Source organism: Gossypium arboreum, chromosome 6 (genome assembly GCF_025698485.1).
Source record: "Gossypium arboreum isolate Shixiya-1 chromosome 6, ASM2569848v2, whole genome shotgun sequence".
Classification (NCBI taxonomy): Eukaryota; Viridiplantae; Streptophyta; class Magnoliopsida; order Malvales; family Malvaceae; genus Gossypium; species Gossypium arboreum.
Genome location: NC_069075.1, coordinates 142,933,354 through 142,955,338, shown reverse-complemented (window position 1 = coordinate 142,955,338; position 21,985 = coordinate 142,933,354). Strand labels below are relative to the sequence as shown.

The following is a 21,985-nucleotide window of genomic DNA, read 5'->3' as shown; positions in this document are numbered from 1 at the left end:
TGACTCATAATTAATTTTTTATAATTTTTAATGATTTTTACAAATCAGAACAGGGGAGTTCAAAATCACTCTGACCTTGTCTCACAAAAATTCAAATATCTCCTGATATGAAAGCCTTTTGCTTACACCGTTTCTTCTATGTGAAACTAGATTCAATAAGACTTAATTTAATATTTTATTCAACCTATAATTATATTTTTATGATTTATGGTGAATTTTCAAACTCAGACTACTGCTACTAACCAAAAACTATTTTAGTACAAAATGTTGTTAACTAGTTTATAACATCTTTACTTCATTTCATTTAAACTCTATACATGCCATATAAATCTTCAAACATAAAACAAAAGCTACCGGAATTGATCTGGATAGTGTGCTTTGTTGTGTTGATCCGATCTACCCACTTCACTTCAAGTCAATCTACATAAAAATATTAAACACACACAAGTAAGCTTATTGAAGCTTAGTAAGTTCATAGGTTAAAAGTAATGCTTACCAAACATAATATTTCCAAACAATACCAAAACACTTACTAAAGTTTCTGCGATTCACAACCATTGTTATAATAATTCACATAGTTGAGCTCAACAAGAATAACTACTCAATCTCTTCCATTTGGATCACTTCTCTTTATTTCTTATAACCAAATTAGGAAACGGCTTACGAAATTGAGTACGTCGTTGCTCAATGCCACGATTCACAACTCCGTATGGTTTTCCTCATTGAAATACCATACCTACATTTTTCAACTCGGTATGGGAAATGCCATACCTACATTTCTTAACTCAGTATGGATTTGATAATATCATACCTACATTTCACATTTCAAGATGGATAATACCATACGTACATTTCACAACTCAGTATGGATGATACCATACCTACATTTCACGCTTTGCCATGGAACAACCATGGTCTTATCCGTCAATTCATCACACGTCACGATACGAACGTACTCAATCTGTGTTTTTCCTAATTTGCATTTCCACATTTATTCTTTCATTAACAAAATCTACACAATCCCACAACAAATTCAGTATATAATAACACATTATAAACTTCAATCATTCACAAATAAACATCTAAATTCAACCATATGAACTTACCCGCTAATTTGTAGAAGATATTGAAATTTAGGGACTATTCATAACTTTTTCTTTTCCTCGTTCTTCTTTGGATTCTTGATCTATAATATAAAATATTTCTACTCATTAGCATTTATTTGATTTCTATTTCACTTCACAATTTATGCTGTTCAAATTTTGAAATTGCACTTTTACCCCAAAATTTACAGTTTTCACAATTTAGTCGCTACTCAATTCACCCATCAATTGAACTAATTTTTCTCAATTAACACTTTATTTTATCATTATAAACTATTTCAAAACCTTTTATATTCTGAATTTCAACAGCAACCTTCAATTCACAACTTTTTCACAATTAGGTCCTAAATATCATTTCCTATCAAAATCACTTAATAAAACCACCTTAATATGAAATTAGAACTTAAATTTCATAATAATTCATCATAAAATTCCCTTATCCATCCAGGGTAACTTCCAATTTCACCCATAAAATCAAAAACTAATGAATTCTACAAGTGGACCTAATTGTAAAAGTCATAAAAACATAAAAATTATCAAGAAAAAGCAATAATTAGACTCACATGATGTAAAAATATGAAAAACGAGCTTTCTCCAGACCTTCTATGGCGTTTTGGCTGAGAAAATATGAAGAAATGTCTAGATTTTTCAATTACATCATTATTTAACTATTAACTTTTATCTATTTCCAATTTTGCCCCTTGTTCACATTGTTTTCTTGCTTATTTCATACCCAAACCGTCCAGCCATTAACCTTTGGGTCTAATTTCTCTTTAAATCCATCTTTTTAAATACTTAAGCTATTTACTCACAATTTAACAAATTTTGTACTATTTTCAATTTAATCCTTTTAATTAATTAGCCATCCAAACGTTAAAATTTTCTAACGAAACTTTAATACTAACTCAATGACACTCCATAAATATTTATAAAAATATTTATAGCTCGATTTTCAACTTTGAGGTCTCGATACCTCATTTTTGACCCGCTTGACCTAATAAATTCTTTTAATTCACTAATTTCACCATTTCACAAATTCTTCTAAATTCTTACTTGACTCATAAATATTAAATTACTATCTTGTTCAATCTTATTTGTCGAATTTAGTGATCTCAAATCACCATTTCCGACACCACTGAAAATTAGGCCGTTACAAATATTATGATGTATTGGGTTTAAATTTCATAATTTTTGTTATGTATATGTATTTTTTTAGATTTATTAAAATACAAAAAAGATATAAATTCCCTCAAAATAATATGTGTTGCTTTGTAAAAGGAATAGACTTTTGGTGATTTTACAATTAAGTTGAGATTCGATTGATATGTGACACCAATTCAATCAAAAGCTTTATATAGTAATAAATAACACAACTTAAAGTTCAAGGTGAAGTCAGAAAACTATTTTAAAGGCACAAATGAATAATGAAATTTGGAAAGAATCAAAGTATATTTTTATCATTGTACTAGCTTGTGACTTCATACACATTAAAGAGATTATATAAATAAATTTTCATTTTTGGGGTGAAGATTGCTACCAACCCTCTATTTTTGCATATATTATAATAAATGTTTAAAGTATTCAATAATCATATTAAATCTCAATTAAATTTAAAATTTGAGCCAAATTAAACTCTTAATAAAATTCTCTTAATATTATTTATTCCATCTACAAAACTCCAACCTAAAATCTTGCAAACAGTCGTGCATACAAACATTAGTAGCTATTTCCCATGGAACCCCAATATTTGATCCATTAATTTGGCTAGGAGTGTTCCCCTCGTTCTCAAAGTCACAATTCAATTAATAAATTACATGTGTGTGGTAATTTAAATGGATGGGTGTGAGTGTGAGATTGAATTGGATAAAAAAAATAACTCTTTCCAATGTACAACTTTCATGTGCATTGCTCTTATCGCTGGCACATTGCATTAAAGACCCTTCTTAAGTTTTATTTCGCATTATTTTTATAAGATTGATTTCTTTTCTTTCATAAATGTGTGTTACCATTAGTAGTAGTATTTTAGTGCTTTTTCTGTATGAATGAATCTAATTTATTTATTTCTTATTTGAGGAGAAAGAATCCATAGTTAGTAATAAAACCATACCCAATAATTTATGGACTACTCATATGTTTTAACTATCCAATTATTTACCAAACATTCCATTTTAAGTATGAACTTTTTACCAAATTTATTAAATTAAATTTTAATTTAATTAATATAGTTGTTATTGTAATGATAATGATATAATTTTGACACGCATAAACATATTTTTCCTATTATTTAAGAGCTAATGAAAATTATGAATCGAAGCATTGGTTAATTAGCAATCAATCAATGAACACTAACTTTTGGTAAATGTTTACCTTAATAAAACATTACCATGAAATTGGATCCTTAAATGCAAACATTAATCACCGTACAAAAGAATCTTAAAAGGAAATTAAATGCATAGAATAGCCCTAATAGTCATCTAAAATTTCGATAAAAGCACTTCTTCTATAGTAAATTGGTCTCTTTTAAAAAATTGAAATAATTTAATTTATGTCAATTTTAAAAGTGAGTACTTAAGAAAAATTAATGACTATTAATATTTTTTGTCAATCGTATATAATTTTAATTTATATAATAATAAATTTAGCCATTAATGTTTATATATTTTGTGAAAATGTTGACAGAATGTGTAGATATTGCAGGCTAAGTTTGTTAAATGAAGACCAAACTAATAGAATGTGTAAATGTTTTGAGGTGAATTTATTACATCAAAACCAAATTGACATAATGCGTAAACTTTGAAGGCTAAAATTTTTATTATACCAATAAAAATATGTACAATTGACCAAAAATATTATCATTATGATTAATTGTCATTAGTTACTTACTTTCAAAATTAACATCGACTGAATTGCTCTAAATTTTTTGAGAGTGACTAATTTTCTCAATATCAAAATTTAGAAGGGTCAAAGAGGTCTTTCTACGAAAATAATTATACATTAACTTTGGTCAAATGTGCAACGTTATATATGAATTTTTTGCAATTTTATATATGATTTTTTATTCAATTTTCACAAATCAAGAACATTATTATCAATATAGAACTATTTCAAGTGTATACATATTGCATATTTATCTAATATAAATATGTATAGTTGACTAAAACTTGAAGTTTTATATATATACATTTGAACTACAATCAAAATTTCTTGTATATAATTTTACCAAATCAAAATTCATATATAAATTACACATTAAATCAACATTCATATATAATTTTGAGATTTATCATACACATTACGTGATACCCCAATCAATATTTTCGTGCTATTTCCATAAATAATTATTTGATTGCGCTATTTCTGCCATTTTTTATTGTATTAAAAAACTCAAATTTAATGTCAATAAATAAACCTATTGAAATTTTAAAATATTTAAATATTGTAAAAAAGTATTTATAGATATCTACCCCATTTGTACTTTGCGAGCAAAAGCATCGAAAGCCACATGGTGGAAATACTATAATATTACCGCAAAATTCTGCAATAATAAGCTAAGTTATTGCTTTTCAACTTCCCAAAGCAATGGTTGAGACCTCAAAATGCATACCCAATCCTGAAAAGAGCACAATTCCATGGCCTTTTACTCCACTACTCGTATTGCATTTTGCAAAATAAATAAAATATTAAATAATTTCATTTATTTTATTGTTAAAATTTGATATGATTAACGAATAATCAAAAAGATACATGTGACATGCAATGTGTATTTTTTAATGTATTTGATCAAATTTTAATAATATAAATTGATGAAATTTTAATAGAATAACCAATTCGCTCTTTATTCTTACCTATATGAATTAATTTGTTCTTTTTAAGTAAAGAGGACAAAAAGCAAATATATTTATAATACAAAAATCTTTATTATACTTTTACCAATATGCTTCAAATCACTTTTAATTTTCTTTTTTATTTCAATAAATTTAGTCATTTTAATTTTGAAATTTAAAATTGTAATTTTAATTATTAATGATTTTAATTTTTTTGTTGATTTTAAGTTGTTTATAATGTTATTTTTAGGTTAAATTCTTGAAAATAAAATAAAAGAATTTATTGAGAATAAGAAGGAAGAGAAGGCTTGAGTGACGATTCAAGGGTGGCATGCAGAGGGCTGTGAAGCTGGGTTTGTGGTGTCTTTGATCTAGGTTTTTTAGGTGAAAGGAGCCAAATGAGAAGAAAAGGGAGAAACCTCTTCCTCTAGGCTAGAGCGAAGTATTTATAATTGTAAGTGACTTTCTCTTAATTTGGGATTTTAATACATGTATGGTACATGTCCCATCATGATGGACTATTGAGGGGGCACAATAAGTTTTGGGTGAGCGATAATGGATAGAGATTGATGATGTGCATGTGAGCCATGCAAGAAAAGGTTCTACACTTGTGACTGACGAGGTAAGCTAAAAAAGTTCATTTGTGTCATCTTGACTACTTTTTTTATTAATGTGGTTTCTAATGATGGATCCAATGTTCTATCCTTTAATTTGATTTAAAAGTTGGATTCAACTCTGATTTTTAGATTTAGTTCAAAAAATGTAAAACAGCATACAAAAGGTACAAAACTGTGTTTCTAAAATTTCTATTGTAAACCATTGATAATAAGAACAATGCCAAATATAATACAAATGTTAGTCGATCTCTTAAGGAATAGTAGGACCGAAGCTCTTACAATCCACCGCCGATTTCTGATCCCTGCCGCGGCAGAAGAAGAAGGCATCAGGGCAACGATACAAGCAATTATCCGCCAGGCTGACGTCAGCAGAACCCGGTTTAAGACCCAACAACGGCCCCGGAATCGGTCCGAACAAGTAATTCCCACCGAGCAACAGCCTCTCGAACGACGACGTATTGTCATTCCCGGCAACAGCAGCTTTCACGGCGTACTGAGCCGGTATCATGCCCGTGAACTCATTATGTTCCAAAGACAAAGCCGTCAGCTTCGGCATCGACGCCATGAAAGTCGGCAACAAACCTCGAAGCTTATTGTAGCTTAAATCGAGAGCTATCAAGTTGCTGTTTAAAGTTATGTCGACTGCCGGTGCTTGTAATGACGAGAACTCGTTGTAAGAAAGCGTGAGTTGTTCCAAGGACGGATGCCGGAACAAAACTGACGGTACGGTGCCGGAAAACATGTTGTGACCGAGATCCAAGACTTGTAAGAACCTGACCTTATCGATGTCATGGGGAATATTTCCATTTAATTTATTGTTCCCCATCGAAAGCTCAACAAGCGATAATGGCAACGTCGACGGAACTCCACTGGAGATATTATTATCACTTACATCGATGAAGTAAAGATTTTTAAGTGAACCCAAATCGGGAAACTCGCCGGAGATATAATTCCGTTGGATTTCGAGTCGTTTCAGCTTTGTTAAGTTGTTGAAACTTGAAGGAATAGCTCCATGGAGCCGATTGTTATCTAAGTAAAGTTCTTCAAGCTGATGAAGTGAGCCAAGAACGGAAGGTATTTCGCCGGCGAATGAGTTGCCAGACAAACCGAGTCGACGCAAACGAGTTAAATTCGAGAACTCGTTCGGAACCAACCCGGAAAACGAATTATCTGATATATCCAACGTGTTCAAATAACGAAGATGGTTCCATGGAACTGAAGTGAGTGAACCAGAGTAACCAACAGGATCAATGGTGATTTCAGTGACTCGGACCAAACCTGAAACGACTCGGTCACACCTGAGTCCGCAAGTGAAATGATCGGTGAAGATGTTATCACATGGGTCTATGGTGAAATCCCATGAACTTAAACAAGATCCAGGTGTAATGGAACGAGGGTCGACGCCATTTTTGAGAGCATTGAGTGCTTTTATATCAGCTGGATGTGTTTTGGAATTTGCAGAAAAGAACAGCTTTGTGAATATGAACATGAAAACAATAGGTTTAAACATCTTTTTTTGGATCTGAGGTTGAATAAGGGAAACTGGGAAAAATGGAGAGGTTTTGATTGTACCGTACGGCTATTGTCTGTGTGTATATATATGTATATATGTGTAAATATTATATTGTATGAACAATCTTCTTCAAGATTCGAAAGTAACGGTTGATACTGAGTGTATCAGTATATACTAAATATATTATTTTGGTGAATCTCATGTCATGTGCACTCCTGAGTTTACGATTTGTGATTTGAACATGGTCTAGATCTTGTAGGGTCTCACACTTAGGGGATTGGTTCTGGTTGGGGTCAATATGAATGCAATTAATTTTATTCGGGTTAATTTAAGTTTTAAAGTTTTTTTATTTTGTTGATAAGTAGAATCAACAAGGACGTTTAAATGATGGAGATGACGGCGGTTCATCTTGATTTAGGGTGAAGAGTCTTATTATATGGTGGTGGTGAAGAGAGTTTAGAAGTGAGAATAATTGGGGAAGAAGGTTCTAAAAGTTTGGATGAGTATTCAATGATCTTGTGAGTGAGTTTACATATGGGAGACAAATCTTGATCACAATTTTTTTTAGTGGCGGTAATATGACATTTTAGGTTGGTGATATGATATTTTAAGATGGTTAGATAATTAATGGGTTCAAGGTTATATGCGTTTTTAATAAAAATGATTTAGTGAGAGTTTGTTATTTCACTGTTCGATATTTGAGGTTCGCTTAGTGTAAAGTTCATCTAACGAGAACACGTGTGTAGCATGAAGTTCGCATGTTAAGGATACGTGTAGGGGACTCATTGAGGTAGTATAACATATTTATTTTGAGTTCATATAATTTCTAATTTGATTAATTTTACTCTAGCCATTAGGGTTTTCGCTAAAATATACTCAAGTTCATGTATTCTTTATATATTTGAAATTTAGATATTTTATTTTTATTTTGAGAATTTAAAATTTTCATTTTTTAGATTTAAATATACAAGTTTAATTGTTTATGTCATTAAAGTTAAGAGGATTAAATTTTGAGAAAAAACAATGAATTAAATTTCAAATACGAAAAATACAAAGATTGAGAATATTTCAACTTCTATGTTTGCTAGTTGATTTTTTAAATTGGGTAAATTGTTCAGATCGTGCCACGTTTAAGATTATTTCAAGTTCTGTCATTCAATTTAATACTCAATTATTTCTATCTCAAATAATTTTAGATTAAAATTAAATATATTCAAAATTTTAATTTTTCATTATGAAAGTTGAATCAAATTTACAAGTTTGAAAGTCTCAAATTGTGGTGAATTTGTCATTGACTTCGGTGCAATTTTGAAAGACCATAAGTGAATTTATATGACATAAATATAAATTTAATGATGAATGTTTATATTTTTTAAGTTAAAATTGATTATTAATCTTTTAAAAATTTAAATTATTTTTAATAAAAATGTTGACTAAAACGTTAAACTTCATATTAGCTCGACACTATTTATCTTATATGCCATATCAACAGATAATTTAATAAATATAAAATATATTTTTAAAAATTCATAAAATTAAAAATATATATAAATAAATTACAATGCAAACTATCATATTTAAATAATTAACCCTTTAGCCAATATTTCCATTAAAAAACAGCAATTCAACTCTTTTACTCTTTCGTAAATGGTAAATGACTTAACAATTAATTTTTAAAAGTTAAAGACCAAATTTAACTAAAAAAGAGCCAAATAGACAAAATATATATATAAACATTAAGGTTAAATACTAATTTTTAAAAATTAAGGACCAAATTTAATTAAAAGTCAAATAAACCAAAAAAAAAAAGTAAACATTAAGGTTAAATTTATCATTATGTCAAATTATATACTTTACAAGAGTAAAAAGTGATCAGTAATTTACATGAAACTAACCACAAAACAAAGGTGAGCAATGGCTCCAATTGTAAATCATCTTTGTTCATAAAGCACAAAGCTTTAACAAAGGGCTCACAAGCTTACCCTTTTTTCAGCCACGCTATTCAAATGCTGCTTCACACATGTCTGGTTCGTCTCGAAGATCAACGAGACTCCCCTCATCTGCAAAATCATCGTTAACAGATCAACAATTGTTGACGAACTCGAGAAAAAAAAGGTCTGCAGCATCAAAATATGTATGTCACAATGTTCGATACATATTACCGCATATATTTACGAAAGGAAGATGAAAAAAGTACCTGAATCAAACATCCAGAATTTAGACTTGGGCTATGTCCAGGAGCTACTTCATTGTTTATCGATATCGAACATTTGCCGAGGTTTTTAAGATGGAAAGATCCATCTTCTTCAATGTTGATAATTGCCTATTACATTGTTAATAGGCAAAACATTCAAATGATATAGCTATTTATAGGAATAATGACTTGACTATACATGCCTATGTACATACATACAAGTATTAGGAGTCAGATTGTATTTTACTCTCTCTTCTTAAAAAAAATAGGTAAATTAGTCTCTATACGTTAGTATAAGAGCAAATTGATCCTTTCTGTTAAAAATTTCATTCAAATTATACTATAAAAAATTAACGTGATTAATGGAATAATTAGACGATGGCATATGACGTGTACATGACATGCCACTTGTACTTGACATACAAAAACCAGTTTTTAAATGAGAAAATGAATGGAATTTTTAACAAAAAGACCAGTTTATTCGTTAATGTAAGGTACAGAGACTAATTTACCTATTTTTTCAATAGAAAGAATAAAATATAATCTGACTCTTAATATAAGAGTCTCTATGGTAATTTTACTACATGCATATATATATATATATATATATATATATAAAGACATGGCAAATCTTACGTGCTGCATTGACACATTGGTAGCACATCCTTGTCTTCCTAAGTCAATGTCAACAATGAAATTTTCTTTTGTTTTACCAAGTAAAATCTACACAATCAAAAAGCTTAAAGTATTAAAAAAAATTTAATCCATCAAAATTATAATCTGCAAAAATACAATGCCTTTATATTAGGAGTTGGATTACATTCTGTCTCTTTTACTTAAAAAATAGGTAAATTAGTTTATGTACACTAGCTTTAAAAGCAAACTGGTTTTTTCGTTAAAATTTTTATCTATTTCTACTATTAAAAATTGGTTCGTCTACGTCAACGTAAAGTATATGTGAATAAGTCATGTCAGTTTTTAATAATAGATTTAGATGAAATTTTTAACAAAAATGTCTAATTTCCTCTTTGATCTAACATACAAAGATTCATTTGTCCATGTTTTGAGTAAAGAGAACAAAATACAATCTGACTTTAATATAAAAATCTCCATGATGCTTTTATCCTATAATCTCCCATATTTGTTTGGACTCTTCATTTTTCATGAAGTACCTATGTCCAGCACACGGATATAGGTATACAAGCTCCAAATATCATCCAAATACATGAGAATGGTAATTGGTACGAGGATAGAATATCTCAGGTTTCTTAATATAATAATGATTGGAATGACGGTCGTATAAAATAGCAAAGGCTCCGTTGGATGCAATGGCCCTTTGCATGTAAGAATTGGGACCCTGCTCTAGCCTTATAGTTGCTCTTTTACTATCTTCGTGCTGATATCTAGCGACTGCACGGAGAGAAGGAAATATTGGATTCTTCATCTACAAGGCAACATTTGAGATTAAAGCAAAGATCGAATTGATGTGAATTTATATTACCTTCCCAGTCACATAAATCTTGGTCATCTGGATCCAAGTCCATATCAGGGATCTGTTAAAAAAACATGAATAAAATTAGGAACAAATAATGATGACAATAATTAAAGTGACATGATCAGTAATAGTTGATGGCATACCAATACCATTGCCTCGACATCTGAGAAATAAGGAACATCTTCATCACTTTCAATAAGTAACTCTTCTGCTTCTGGTGGTGGATGATCAACAATCGTGCGTAAAGCATCCACTTCTTGTTTAATTGCAGAAGGATTCACCTGTGGACAACTGTTGTGGCTATTGGATGAACCATTGGATACAAAACTATCACCTGCAGGGGCTACAACCGCTACACACGGTAAATCCTCACTATCTTTTACGTGTGCAAATAAAGGATTGTCAGGTTTTTCATGTCCAGTTAAGGAAACTGCCATTGTTTTGTAGCTGTTTGGAGAAGATAACATCTTCATTGCATGGAATTTCTCGGTCTTCACTGTTTAAAGTGCAAGGCTCATCCAAATTGCAAGACCCTGCAACTTCATATGATTCTCCAAGTCCTGCATCTTGAGTTTCAATTGTTATTGTTTCGGTCATCTGATCTTGATAACTTTTATTTGGTGAACTTGCCAAAAGTGAACACAAACCATCAAAGAAAGACTTATCAATCATATCTTTTATATCAACATCCAAGAAAAAAGGCTCATCATTCATAAGTGTATGGGTTATTTCCATCAAATAACCTTCCATATCAGCTGTTGCTTAACCATACTTGATATACTGTAAATTTAATTTAATTTTGATTTAGGTGTAAGAAGCACCATGGCGTGTAAGGTGTCTAATAGAAAATCTCAATTTTTAGAATCAAAAGCTTTCCTTCACTATCTCTTAGTGATAGTAGGACATTATCTATGATGGTCCTACCTTCTTATAAAGGAACACTGGCTGCTACTTATGTGCAAAAAGTAGTAAGTTTTGCAATCTATTGGCAATTACCTTGGTAATACATTTGTTAACCACGGAGCAAGACGAATTGGTCTATAGTTTGTTAATCTCATTGGGGCTTCGCCTTTAGGGACAAGTACCACAATAGTTAATTAAGTTGAATGCCTGGAGAAGCTTACCGTTTTGAAAGAAATGGGTCATAGTAGCAATTATATATATTCTTCAATGATGTTACACAATGCCTAAAGAATTGGGTCAAACGCTCTAAAATAATAGACAATATGCATTAATAGAAAGAAAAAAGGGAATATCTTGAGGTATGTAAGCGGGTAAATTACAAATACTAATAGATATATTTTTTTAGAAAGCAGGTAATGGCCTCAAAAGCAGCTTTATCACTTCTTGATTAGCAATCTTTAATTAATATCGAAAGGGTTAAATTGAATGACATAATAATATTATTATATCAAATACCAACCCAATAAAATTATATATAATTATACCACTTGAAGGACTTAATAATTTTAAATATTTGAATGATTATACTATAAATATTATTAAAAAAACGAATGTTTAAGTGTGTTAAAATTTATATAATATAAATGATCAAAATATCAAATTTACAAGACTTTATTTTTGCAAATATAACTCGTAGCTAGATTCCATTAGGCAACATTGGACCTATCGCTAAAGGCCCAATTTCATGATAGTTCTTCCAATTTTATACTGGATTTTGCGCAAACATGCCCAAAACTTCTAAGAGGCATTAAGGGTCTTATTGGGAACAAACTTCGGTCTCGAACTTGAATCCACCTATTTTATTTGTTTAAATAATTCGTTTCACTTTTTAATAAAAAATTTTAAAATATAATTTTATGATTTTATAATTAATATTAAATAATAATATTTTAAAATTATTTCATTTAAATTCGTTTTCTTTAAATTGATCCAAAAAAGTTGATTAATTAAGAAAATGACCTAGATGTAAAATTTTATACGAAAATGACCCGTTTCATACAGTGCACACCGATACTGCCATTCTCATTGGCCGCACCACTCCGTCATCACTGAACAATCATTAGACTTAAAATACATATATTTTGGGTGCGGCCAGATAAATTGGCGACACTAGACTAAAGTATGATTATCTAAAACGTTTAAGAACCTAATGAAGCAATTACCTTTTTTAGATAGGCTGAAAAAAGGGTGTCACCTTAAGGTATGGCGGCACCAAATTAAATACTTTTCAAAATTTTGATTTATTTGCATGTTAAGTTTATCCCATTTTTAAATTAAATTTAAATAACACATAAAAATATAAGAATAATAAAAAGAAACCCTTCTTGTTTTTTTTAAAAAACAATAAACTTAATATATATATAATTCTTATTTAAATAACCCAAATATATCCCTAAAAAATCATCAACCCCTGAATATTTTACATAATCACACTTCAGTCCAGTACCGTTAATATATCTGACGACACCAAAAAATATATTTTTAAAAAAGCTGATGATTGTTCAGTGATTACGGGGTGGTGCCGCCAATAGAAATAGCGACACTGATATGCATTGTAAAACATAAGTCATTTACGTACATAATTTTTAAGTTGAGTCATTTTAATAATTAATCGAAAAAATTATACTACTTCTAAAAAAACTATTAAATTCTGATCAAACCGACCAACTCCAGATAAGTTGATGAGCCCCATTTACCCTACAATAATTTGAGTGTTGCTTTAAAGGAATCGTGGTAGTAGTATCAACCTTTTTAAAAGATGGAAAATGAAAAAAAAAGCTTTTGTGTTTCGGGAGAAATACGGAAATTTTTGTTGTTCCCCTTTTCTTTTATGAGGCATCTCTTGTTAATAGCTAAAGAGGGCCTTTGGGTTTGTGTGAAAAAAAAGTTAGTAGTAGATTAGGCATGTGATAACAAGTTGTGGGTAACCCTTTCTTTTGAGACAATTATGTCACAATTTGTATATTATATTTGGTTTTCTCTATTAAAAAATAAGTAAATTAATTTTTTTGTTAAAAAATTTATTCATTTCTATTATTAAAAATTAGTCATTATACGTCAACATGAGTACATATCATACAAAGACGTAAATAGTTAGTTACTTAAATCGATTATATTAGTTTTTAACAGTAGAAATAGATAAAAATTTTGACAATGATTATTTTATTTTTAATCTATCGTAAAAGAGATAAAATATAATCTAACTCCTAATACAAAATTTTCCATTATATTTTTACCAACAAAATCCAAAAGTAAAGCATTGAATATTTTTGTAAATTTTAATTATATAAGGAAGTTAAAATAATAATTTTTTACTGCACCCTTATTGGGGGGAGGTTGAGTATATCAAATGGTAGCATTATCACCTATAAAAGTTTTTAAATTTTTAGAGCATAGGGTTTGAATCCATCCATGTGCAATCAAATTTAGTTTGCTTTCTTATGCATTCGTTAAAGGATTTTCACTTTGTGAATTTTTTGTTTCTTTAAACACTCGTATAATTAAAAAATAAAATTTAAATTGAGGATAATATTACACATGTAAAAAAATCTACTTTAACTCTTAACATATAACACTTCGCAGACTTTATTTAACAAAATCAACTAACCCTTAACAAGGTTAAACGCATTTATTTCGTCTTTCCAATTCTATTTTTGAAGTCTTGAATATTTTTAAGATGATGTATCAAAATTATCTTCTTAAAAAGGGCAAAAAGCTAATGCACCCCTATGTATAAATCATCTCAATCATGCCCATCACATGCAAAAAGCCCAGTGGGTCCACTCTAACCCTATCCCACATCCCCCATGGCTCTCTCTCTCTCTTTATTTACAAAGGCCGAAGTGGGGGACCATAGCATATTAGTCTGAAGTTTACCAAGTCTCCCCTACGGCCCAAAATGACAGAATTGTATGTCTTTTGTGAAACTACATTTTAAATTATCAATAGACAATATTATAATATGTTTTTTTCGGATAAGTATATTTATCTAGTGAAAAAAAATTACATCAATTGAGATGGAGTTCCACTAGCTATATCTTGATGAAAAACCTCCAAGACCTCACTCGAACGTACATAAAAAATCTATAGATTTGATTTCTAATTTAGACATAGTTTAGTCATTCAGTTTACATCTAAATGTTTTACCCTTGGCACATGCCAAATCCACCACTGTCCTTTAGAAAGGTTACAAAATAGTTATTAAACTATTTGAAAGTTTTCATTTAAGTTATTGAGGTGATAAAATCATTGTTGTATGGCCTTCTATATTCACACTGTCTGCACTAATCGAAAGCGTTCATTCCCCTTCTTTTTTATAATTTAGTTTCTTTCTTGATATCTAACACTGACTATCAGGTCGATTTGGATATAAAATCTTTCCTTTATTCATCGATGAGTACTGATTCATTGTATTAATCACTTAAGTTTAATTGAGAATGTAATAAGAAATTTAAGTTAAGAGTAAGTACTATTGATAAAGGCTATAAATCTATATTACATCCCCACCCATTGCACTTTAAAAATCTTCACCTAAATTGGACCAAGTGTCTCCCCCGGCCATCCTTTTTGGTTGAGCTTGGGCGGCTTTTGTTAGGGCTATATATACATATATAGGGTAGGGCTCAGCTCTGATTTATTCTAATTGAAGGAGAGACAGACACCTTTCTCTATATCTGAGAGGACCCCTACATGTGTGAGGTTCAAACAATGAATATGTTGAGATGATCGGAGAAAGTTTTTCAGTGGTTTTTATTATGCAGCTTGTTTCATGTATTCCCCCACCTTTTTTGAATCTTCATTGGAAAGTAAAATATGCTTGTGATGATGAATAAGTCTTTCTCAAATATTCGATCGAGTTTGAATTTTAGAGTTATTGTTGCTAGGAAGGTTTTATTTAAATATTACATCTGATTCTAACAAAATTAATTTTCAACTTTAAAATGAGTGAGAACACATGTAATTAAACAAAAAAATTGGATTAAACTCATAACCAATAAATATTGAGTGTAGTGATAAGATGCATTGCATTCTCATGAAAAGAACTTAAGTTCAAACCTTAAAAATGAAACTGTTATAAGGAATAGCTATGAACCTCGAAAATATTAATTTTCATGTACCATAAAATAGATAAAGAAGATAACTTAATTATAAAAAAAAAATCAAGTTTGCAAATCATATAATTTAAGTGTAGGGGCAAAGGGAAAGGGTGTTATATAGTTCTTTTGATTTTTAAAAAATTACAAGTTAATATAATAATAAAATTACATTTTTAGTCTTTTCAAATAAAATTATTCATTTTTGGCTCCCATAAAACAATTTCCTGACTTCACCTTATTGATGTGACTCAAGGTGCTGTTTTAAACTTTAGGATTTGCTTAGGTTAAAATCGAACTTTTGTGTTTATATTAATCTCAACTTTTAAATTTAGTTTTAATACTTTAATTTAATATAATTTGACTTCTTCACTGATATTAATATTATGTTTTAGTCGAATTTGCTAACATGACATAAAATTAAAAAAAAATTAAATCGGGGTTGACTTAGAATTTCATATTAAGGATTTTTTTTTTCTTAAATTCACTTAAGGTGAATAACTAAATTTTTTAATTGCTTAGTGATTGGGACTAAGACATAATTAATAGTAGAAGGATTAAAACGTATTAAATTAAAGTAGAGAGAGTAAACCATCAAACTAAATATAATACAAGGTCTAAAACAAGAATTTGACTTTTTCATGTTTCTTTTCCATACTAATTTTATAACCATTTTTTTCCCTTTTAAAAAGATTTTGGGCCAAGAAATGTTCAAAATCCGATAGAAATACAGTGAAATTACAGTTTGTATTTGATAATAGAGATAGGTCTTCCTTAGGTCAAATGGTTTGGTCTTTTGTACAACAAAAAATTTGGCTTTGATGAAATACACTTTTGTGTTTCCAATTTTATATTTTATTTTTGTTTTCTCTTTCAAAAGGAGCAGGTAGAAAACTACAAATAATTATAGTCTTTGGCTAAATGAATATGGCTAAGCTAAGCTTTTTAGCTTTGTCCCATTGAGATGATTAGTCAGCTCCCACCGCCCATGAAAGGAAAAGAAAAGAAAAAAAGTTGGAATTGATATTACTGTAAAAACATTTAATCAGAATGATAATGATATACCCAAAATTACCACAATTAATTGTGTTCTAATATCGGTCAAACTAGTATATTTATTCTTGTCGATATAAGGTAGGTGAAGAGCTGTGAGTAAAGATAATTAGAATTTGAGTTTTCTAAAAAATCTTGAGTTTGAGAAGAAGAAGGGAGATAGCTGAAATTATAAGTCCTGTTTTGTTGTTTGAGGACCTTAAAAGGGACGTATTTGGTCATTTCTGAGATATCATATGTCGATTATGTATTAGTTAATTTTTTTTTATGTATTAGTTAATTTTTTTACTCCTTGAAACCCAATTGATCTATTGATATCTTGTTCTCGTAAGTATGAACTGTCATGTCAGAATCATGAATACATGTAATATATGAGTGATAGGTATTTTAAAAAAAAAAACATACCTAATAAGTCCTCAAACTTGAAATTTTTATCAATTAAACTCATTGACCAATGAAAATCATCTTCCATTTTTACTATGCTAAAGTGTCCATGAATAGCGACGGACTCAACCATTATTATGTTGACGTGACATTTTATGTGGAAATAATTATTGATGTGATTTCAAGTAATTAAATAAATTTTCTTTCATAGAAAAATTTGTTTTGTTTTAAAATATATAATCATGTGTGCTTATTCATTTTATGGTTGAATCCTATTAAGGTCACGATGGTATTCGAGTAAAGCCCTTCAATAATGATGAATCCAAAATTCAAACTTAGTCCAAACGCTAGGAAAGAAGTTTACCCCACTTCTTTCAATTACCTATAGGTGAAAACGTTATTTTCATCGTTTGAGTAAAATTAAAAATTGTGTTTAAATCATTATTTGTACTACGAATTTAATAATAGAATTCTTATTGAAGTAAAATCTTACAAATATAAATTAAACTAACTTCTTTGTATTTTATTATTTCAATATCTCTATATGCACACATCAAATTACCACACCTTACTAAGAGAATGAAAAAAATTCAAACTAAAGTTTCTAGTCGAAGATAGAATTTGACATATAATTTGGTGAGCTTTGATGATGACTACCGGATCTACCATTACTTAATGTACTAATAATGTCAAATAAATAAATAAAAGCAGGCGCCGTTGGAGAGTAAAATGGAAATGGAACAGAATTATGGAGACTTCCACGTATCATTTAAAAAAATTCAAACCCAAAAACCAAAATCAATCCAATAAAAAATAAATTTAAAGTTGAAATGATTTGATAATTTCAAATGTTTCATTTATTTCATCTAAATTTATTAATTTAAATCCAATTCGAAAAATTAATTTATACTCTAATAATTTTAATGATAAAAGTATTATCGAAGTCATTGTATTAGGAGTTAGATTATATTTTGCCTTTTCTATTAAAAATGAGTAAATTAATATCGTATTTTAGATCAAAGAGTAAACCGATTCTTCTATCAAAATTCTATCAATTTTATTATTGAAAAATAATTCTTGTACATCAATATTTAATCGCGTCAATTTTAACGATAAAAATAAATAAAATTTACAATATAATGATCATTTTATTCTTTAAATAAATAAAAAAACAAGGTAAAATCCGATTTCTAATATATTATACTTTTACTTGATTCTAGCTCTTCTTTCTTTTAAATTTCATTCCATAAATTTTGTAAAAAGAATTAAATAAGAACAGAAGGAAAAATAAAGGAGAATAAGAAATTAAAAAAATTGGATGTCGGTAAAAGGCTAAAAGAAGATACAAGAGTACATTTACTTTATAATATTTTATAAAATAATATTTCATAAAATAATTGAATAATAAATGAAGTACCATTCCACTTTTTAGTATATAACTTATCCCTTACGTTATATCTATTTTGGGATGATTTCATATTTATATATAATCTGGTGTGTAAAATTATAATATGTTATAAAAAAAAGAAAATTGAATTTATGTAATCTTATTTATATGATGTGAAGTTAATTAATTTACTAGGAAATGCCTATGGAGCATTGTTGATCATCAATCTACTACTCAAATTTAGATGCTATATCATCCACTTTAATCCCTCTAGTAATTTGTAATTAGAATATTTGTTATCCTAGGGTAAATGTCAATTTCACTAGATATTCTCAAATAAGACTCAAATTCTACATTAATTTATATCATTTCAAAATATCTTGATGGGATCTTTAAAGTGTCGATATGATATCAATTAAATTCTTTTATCAGTCTAATATAAGTTTAGACATTAAATACTAACTCGAATTTAACATAAAGTATATATAAATAAAGAGTTAATTTCATCAGATATCTCAAACTATAACCAAGTTCTATCAATCAAGTCCTTTTTATTAGCCTAACGTTAGTTTGGGCATTAAAAACCAATTCAAATATGTGGATCAAATTTTAATGTGTATATGAGTAGATAATTTAGATATGACACGTTAAAAAGAGAGTGTGTCATTAAATGTTAAGGGGCTATTTCTTTCTCCTTTTTTAACAGGTAAGATCTAAAATGTCTAGGCAATAGGTACATATTGTTTTAAATTTGATTCATGCATTTTAAAGATTCCCCACGTCAAATTCGAGCTAACATTCAACACTCAAGCTAATGTTTATTAATATAGAAGGACACGGTTGATACAATATTGATACTTTAAAAATTTTATTAAAACTTTTTAAAATATCGAAACCATAGTTTAATATGGGGTGAAATTAACCCATAAATGACATTTTCAAATTTGATTTTGACATGTGTTTGAATTTTTATCATTGATCTGACTAAAGGTGCTAACTTTAGACCATTAAGTAAATAGTAATTTTTATTTGAAAATAAATACGTATTTGAATAAAATCAAAATAAAAAAATTGTTATTCGAGTACAATAAAAAAAACATAACAATTATTGTAAGAAATAAATTAGTTTAGAGATAATTTACATATCCTTTCCCTTTGTTAATCATAACCACATATTTGATGTGATTAAAAAAAGTAAAAGAGAGAAGAAAAAAACAAAATAATGGTAAGAAGTGACACGTCATAATGATAACTCAATTGAAAATGACCTAATATAAACTTCCCTAATATGACATTAAACAACTATTGTCAAAAAAGAAAAACCTAAATTAGTCCAACTTGCAAGATTAATTAGTTTCTCTTTTAATGGCTCGATGAGGTCCCAAACAACCTTTTGACAATGAGTTTAATTAAAACCCTAAACCTAACTTTAATCCTATTCAAACCTTACTTTATAACACTTGCGGGTAGCTGACGATTAGCATTGGCAAAAGTTTAGGTACGGGTAGGAGTGAAGTCAGAAAAGTTAAAAGTAAATTATAAATATTTGAGAAATTAAAATAAAATTTTATTACTATATTAATTTGTAATTTTATAATTTTTAAAAGGGTTTTAAAATAATTTTATTATTTTTGAGGTCAAGGTTGCTGTTAGCCCTCTCTAACTTCATCATTGAATACGACAATTTTAAACATTTAAATTCGAGTCTACTTGATTAGGGTTAAAATTACCAATATAATTAATTAGGTGTAACTAAAATTTTTTTGGGTTGAAGTCCCAAAACTTTTTCAAGTATGAACCATGCAACAAAAACTAGCCTAACTATTTTTCTAATTACACCATTAGTCCAAAACTAGATTCTCAATTAGTTATAAATTTGTATAGTTAAATTATTGTTTGGTTTGTCTATTATGTTCAAATTTAGGATTATATTTTGTTTTCAATACTATTAATTATTTTGTTTAAATTATGATAAAAGTACTATGAAGGTCCTTATATTAGGAGTCAAATTATATTTTGTCATTTCTAATAAAAATTTGGGCAAATTAAACTCTGTATGTTAGATCAAAGGAGAATTTTAGTCTTTTCTATTAAAAATTCTATACGCATGACTGATAGAATGTCAAATTGTGGCATATGACATGCCACATGTACCTCATACTGATGTAGATGCCACATGACCATGGTTTGCTTTTTACTCTAACATCAAAGACTAATTTGCTCATTTTTGTGCAAAAGAGGCAAATAACAATCTGATTACCAATATAAGGACCTCCATGATATTTTTACCGTCATAATTAAATATTTTGAAAAACGAGGACCGAAAATAAAAAACATATAAAGGAAAAAAAAAAAGAGAGAAAAAAGAATGGGGCTGTTTTGTAAGAAAAAAAAAACTCATTTAGTTCAAGAGAATAAAATAAAATACAAAAGAAGGTAGCTTTCATCGTACCTCGAAGAGGGGCTGTTTTGTAGTATTTCTTTTCATTGTTGTCCAAAAAAAAAAAGGCAATTTAGGGTTTAAAAATGACCAAAGAGATCAGCCCCCAATATTTTTCATCGAAGTTAGGAGCTCCATGTTTCATACTTACATAATCAAATAATTAACTATCTAATCAAGTATTAGAAAATGAAGACAAGAAGCTAACAAAGGAAAGTAGAGTCAAATAAGAAAAAGAAAAAAAAAATGGGATTAATCATTGTCTCGGGCCCTAATTACAATCAACTTAAAATATATTGATTAATATTTTAATTGATAAATATTAAAATTATATATTGTTGACAAAAAATTTGACTGTGATAGGTGTCAAGTTAAAATTATCGTAGGTCAAAATTAAAATTATCATGATAAAAATGATGATATCATATCTATGTCATAATTATTTTCTCTAATTAATTTAAATTAATTAAGATATAAATATTAAAATTTTATATTATTACTAATTAAAAATAAAATAGTTAATTGACGGTTGGTAAACGAATATGCTCCTTGTGGTCTTTGAAATACACTAGTATTATGAACTTGAAAATGGACAAAACTGACTTATGGTCGAGTTTTAAATATTGAAGCTTGAACTTGATTTATATTTTAAAGGGTAAACTATATTAGTAATCACTCAATTATTAGAATTTTTTTTGTCACTTAACTATGAAAAGTTATAGAATAGTCACTAACTATTCAACATTTTCTTTTTGGTCACATAATAATTCAAAAATTTCTTTTTCAGTCATCTGCAATTAAATTACTAATGAAAAGATATGAAAAGATTACTTGACAACTTTTAAAATTGGCATAATAGTAATTTTAACCCTCAATATTTATAACTTTTTCAATTTAATCTTAATTCCAAAAAAATTA

General features: G+C 28.6%; 1 protein-coding gene across 1 annotated transcript; it reads right to left on the bottom strand.

Moving 5' to 3' along the window:
* Window positions 1-5,632: 5,632 nt before the first annotated feature.
* Window positions 5,633-7,138, bottom strand: LOC108456162 (receptor-like protein 33). Its single transcript, XM_017754761.2, has one exon. It carries the CDS (start codon window positions 7,052-7,054, stop codon window positions 5,795-5,797), a length of 1,260 nt encoding a protein of 419 aa, XP_017610250.1. The 5' UTR covers window positions 7,055-7,138; the 3' UTR covers window positions 5,633-5,794.
* Window positions 7,139-21,985: the final 14,847 nt, after the last annotated feature.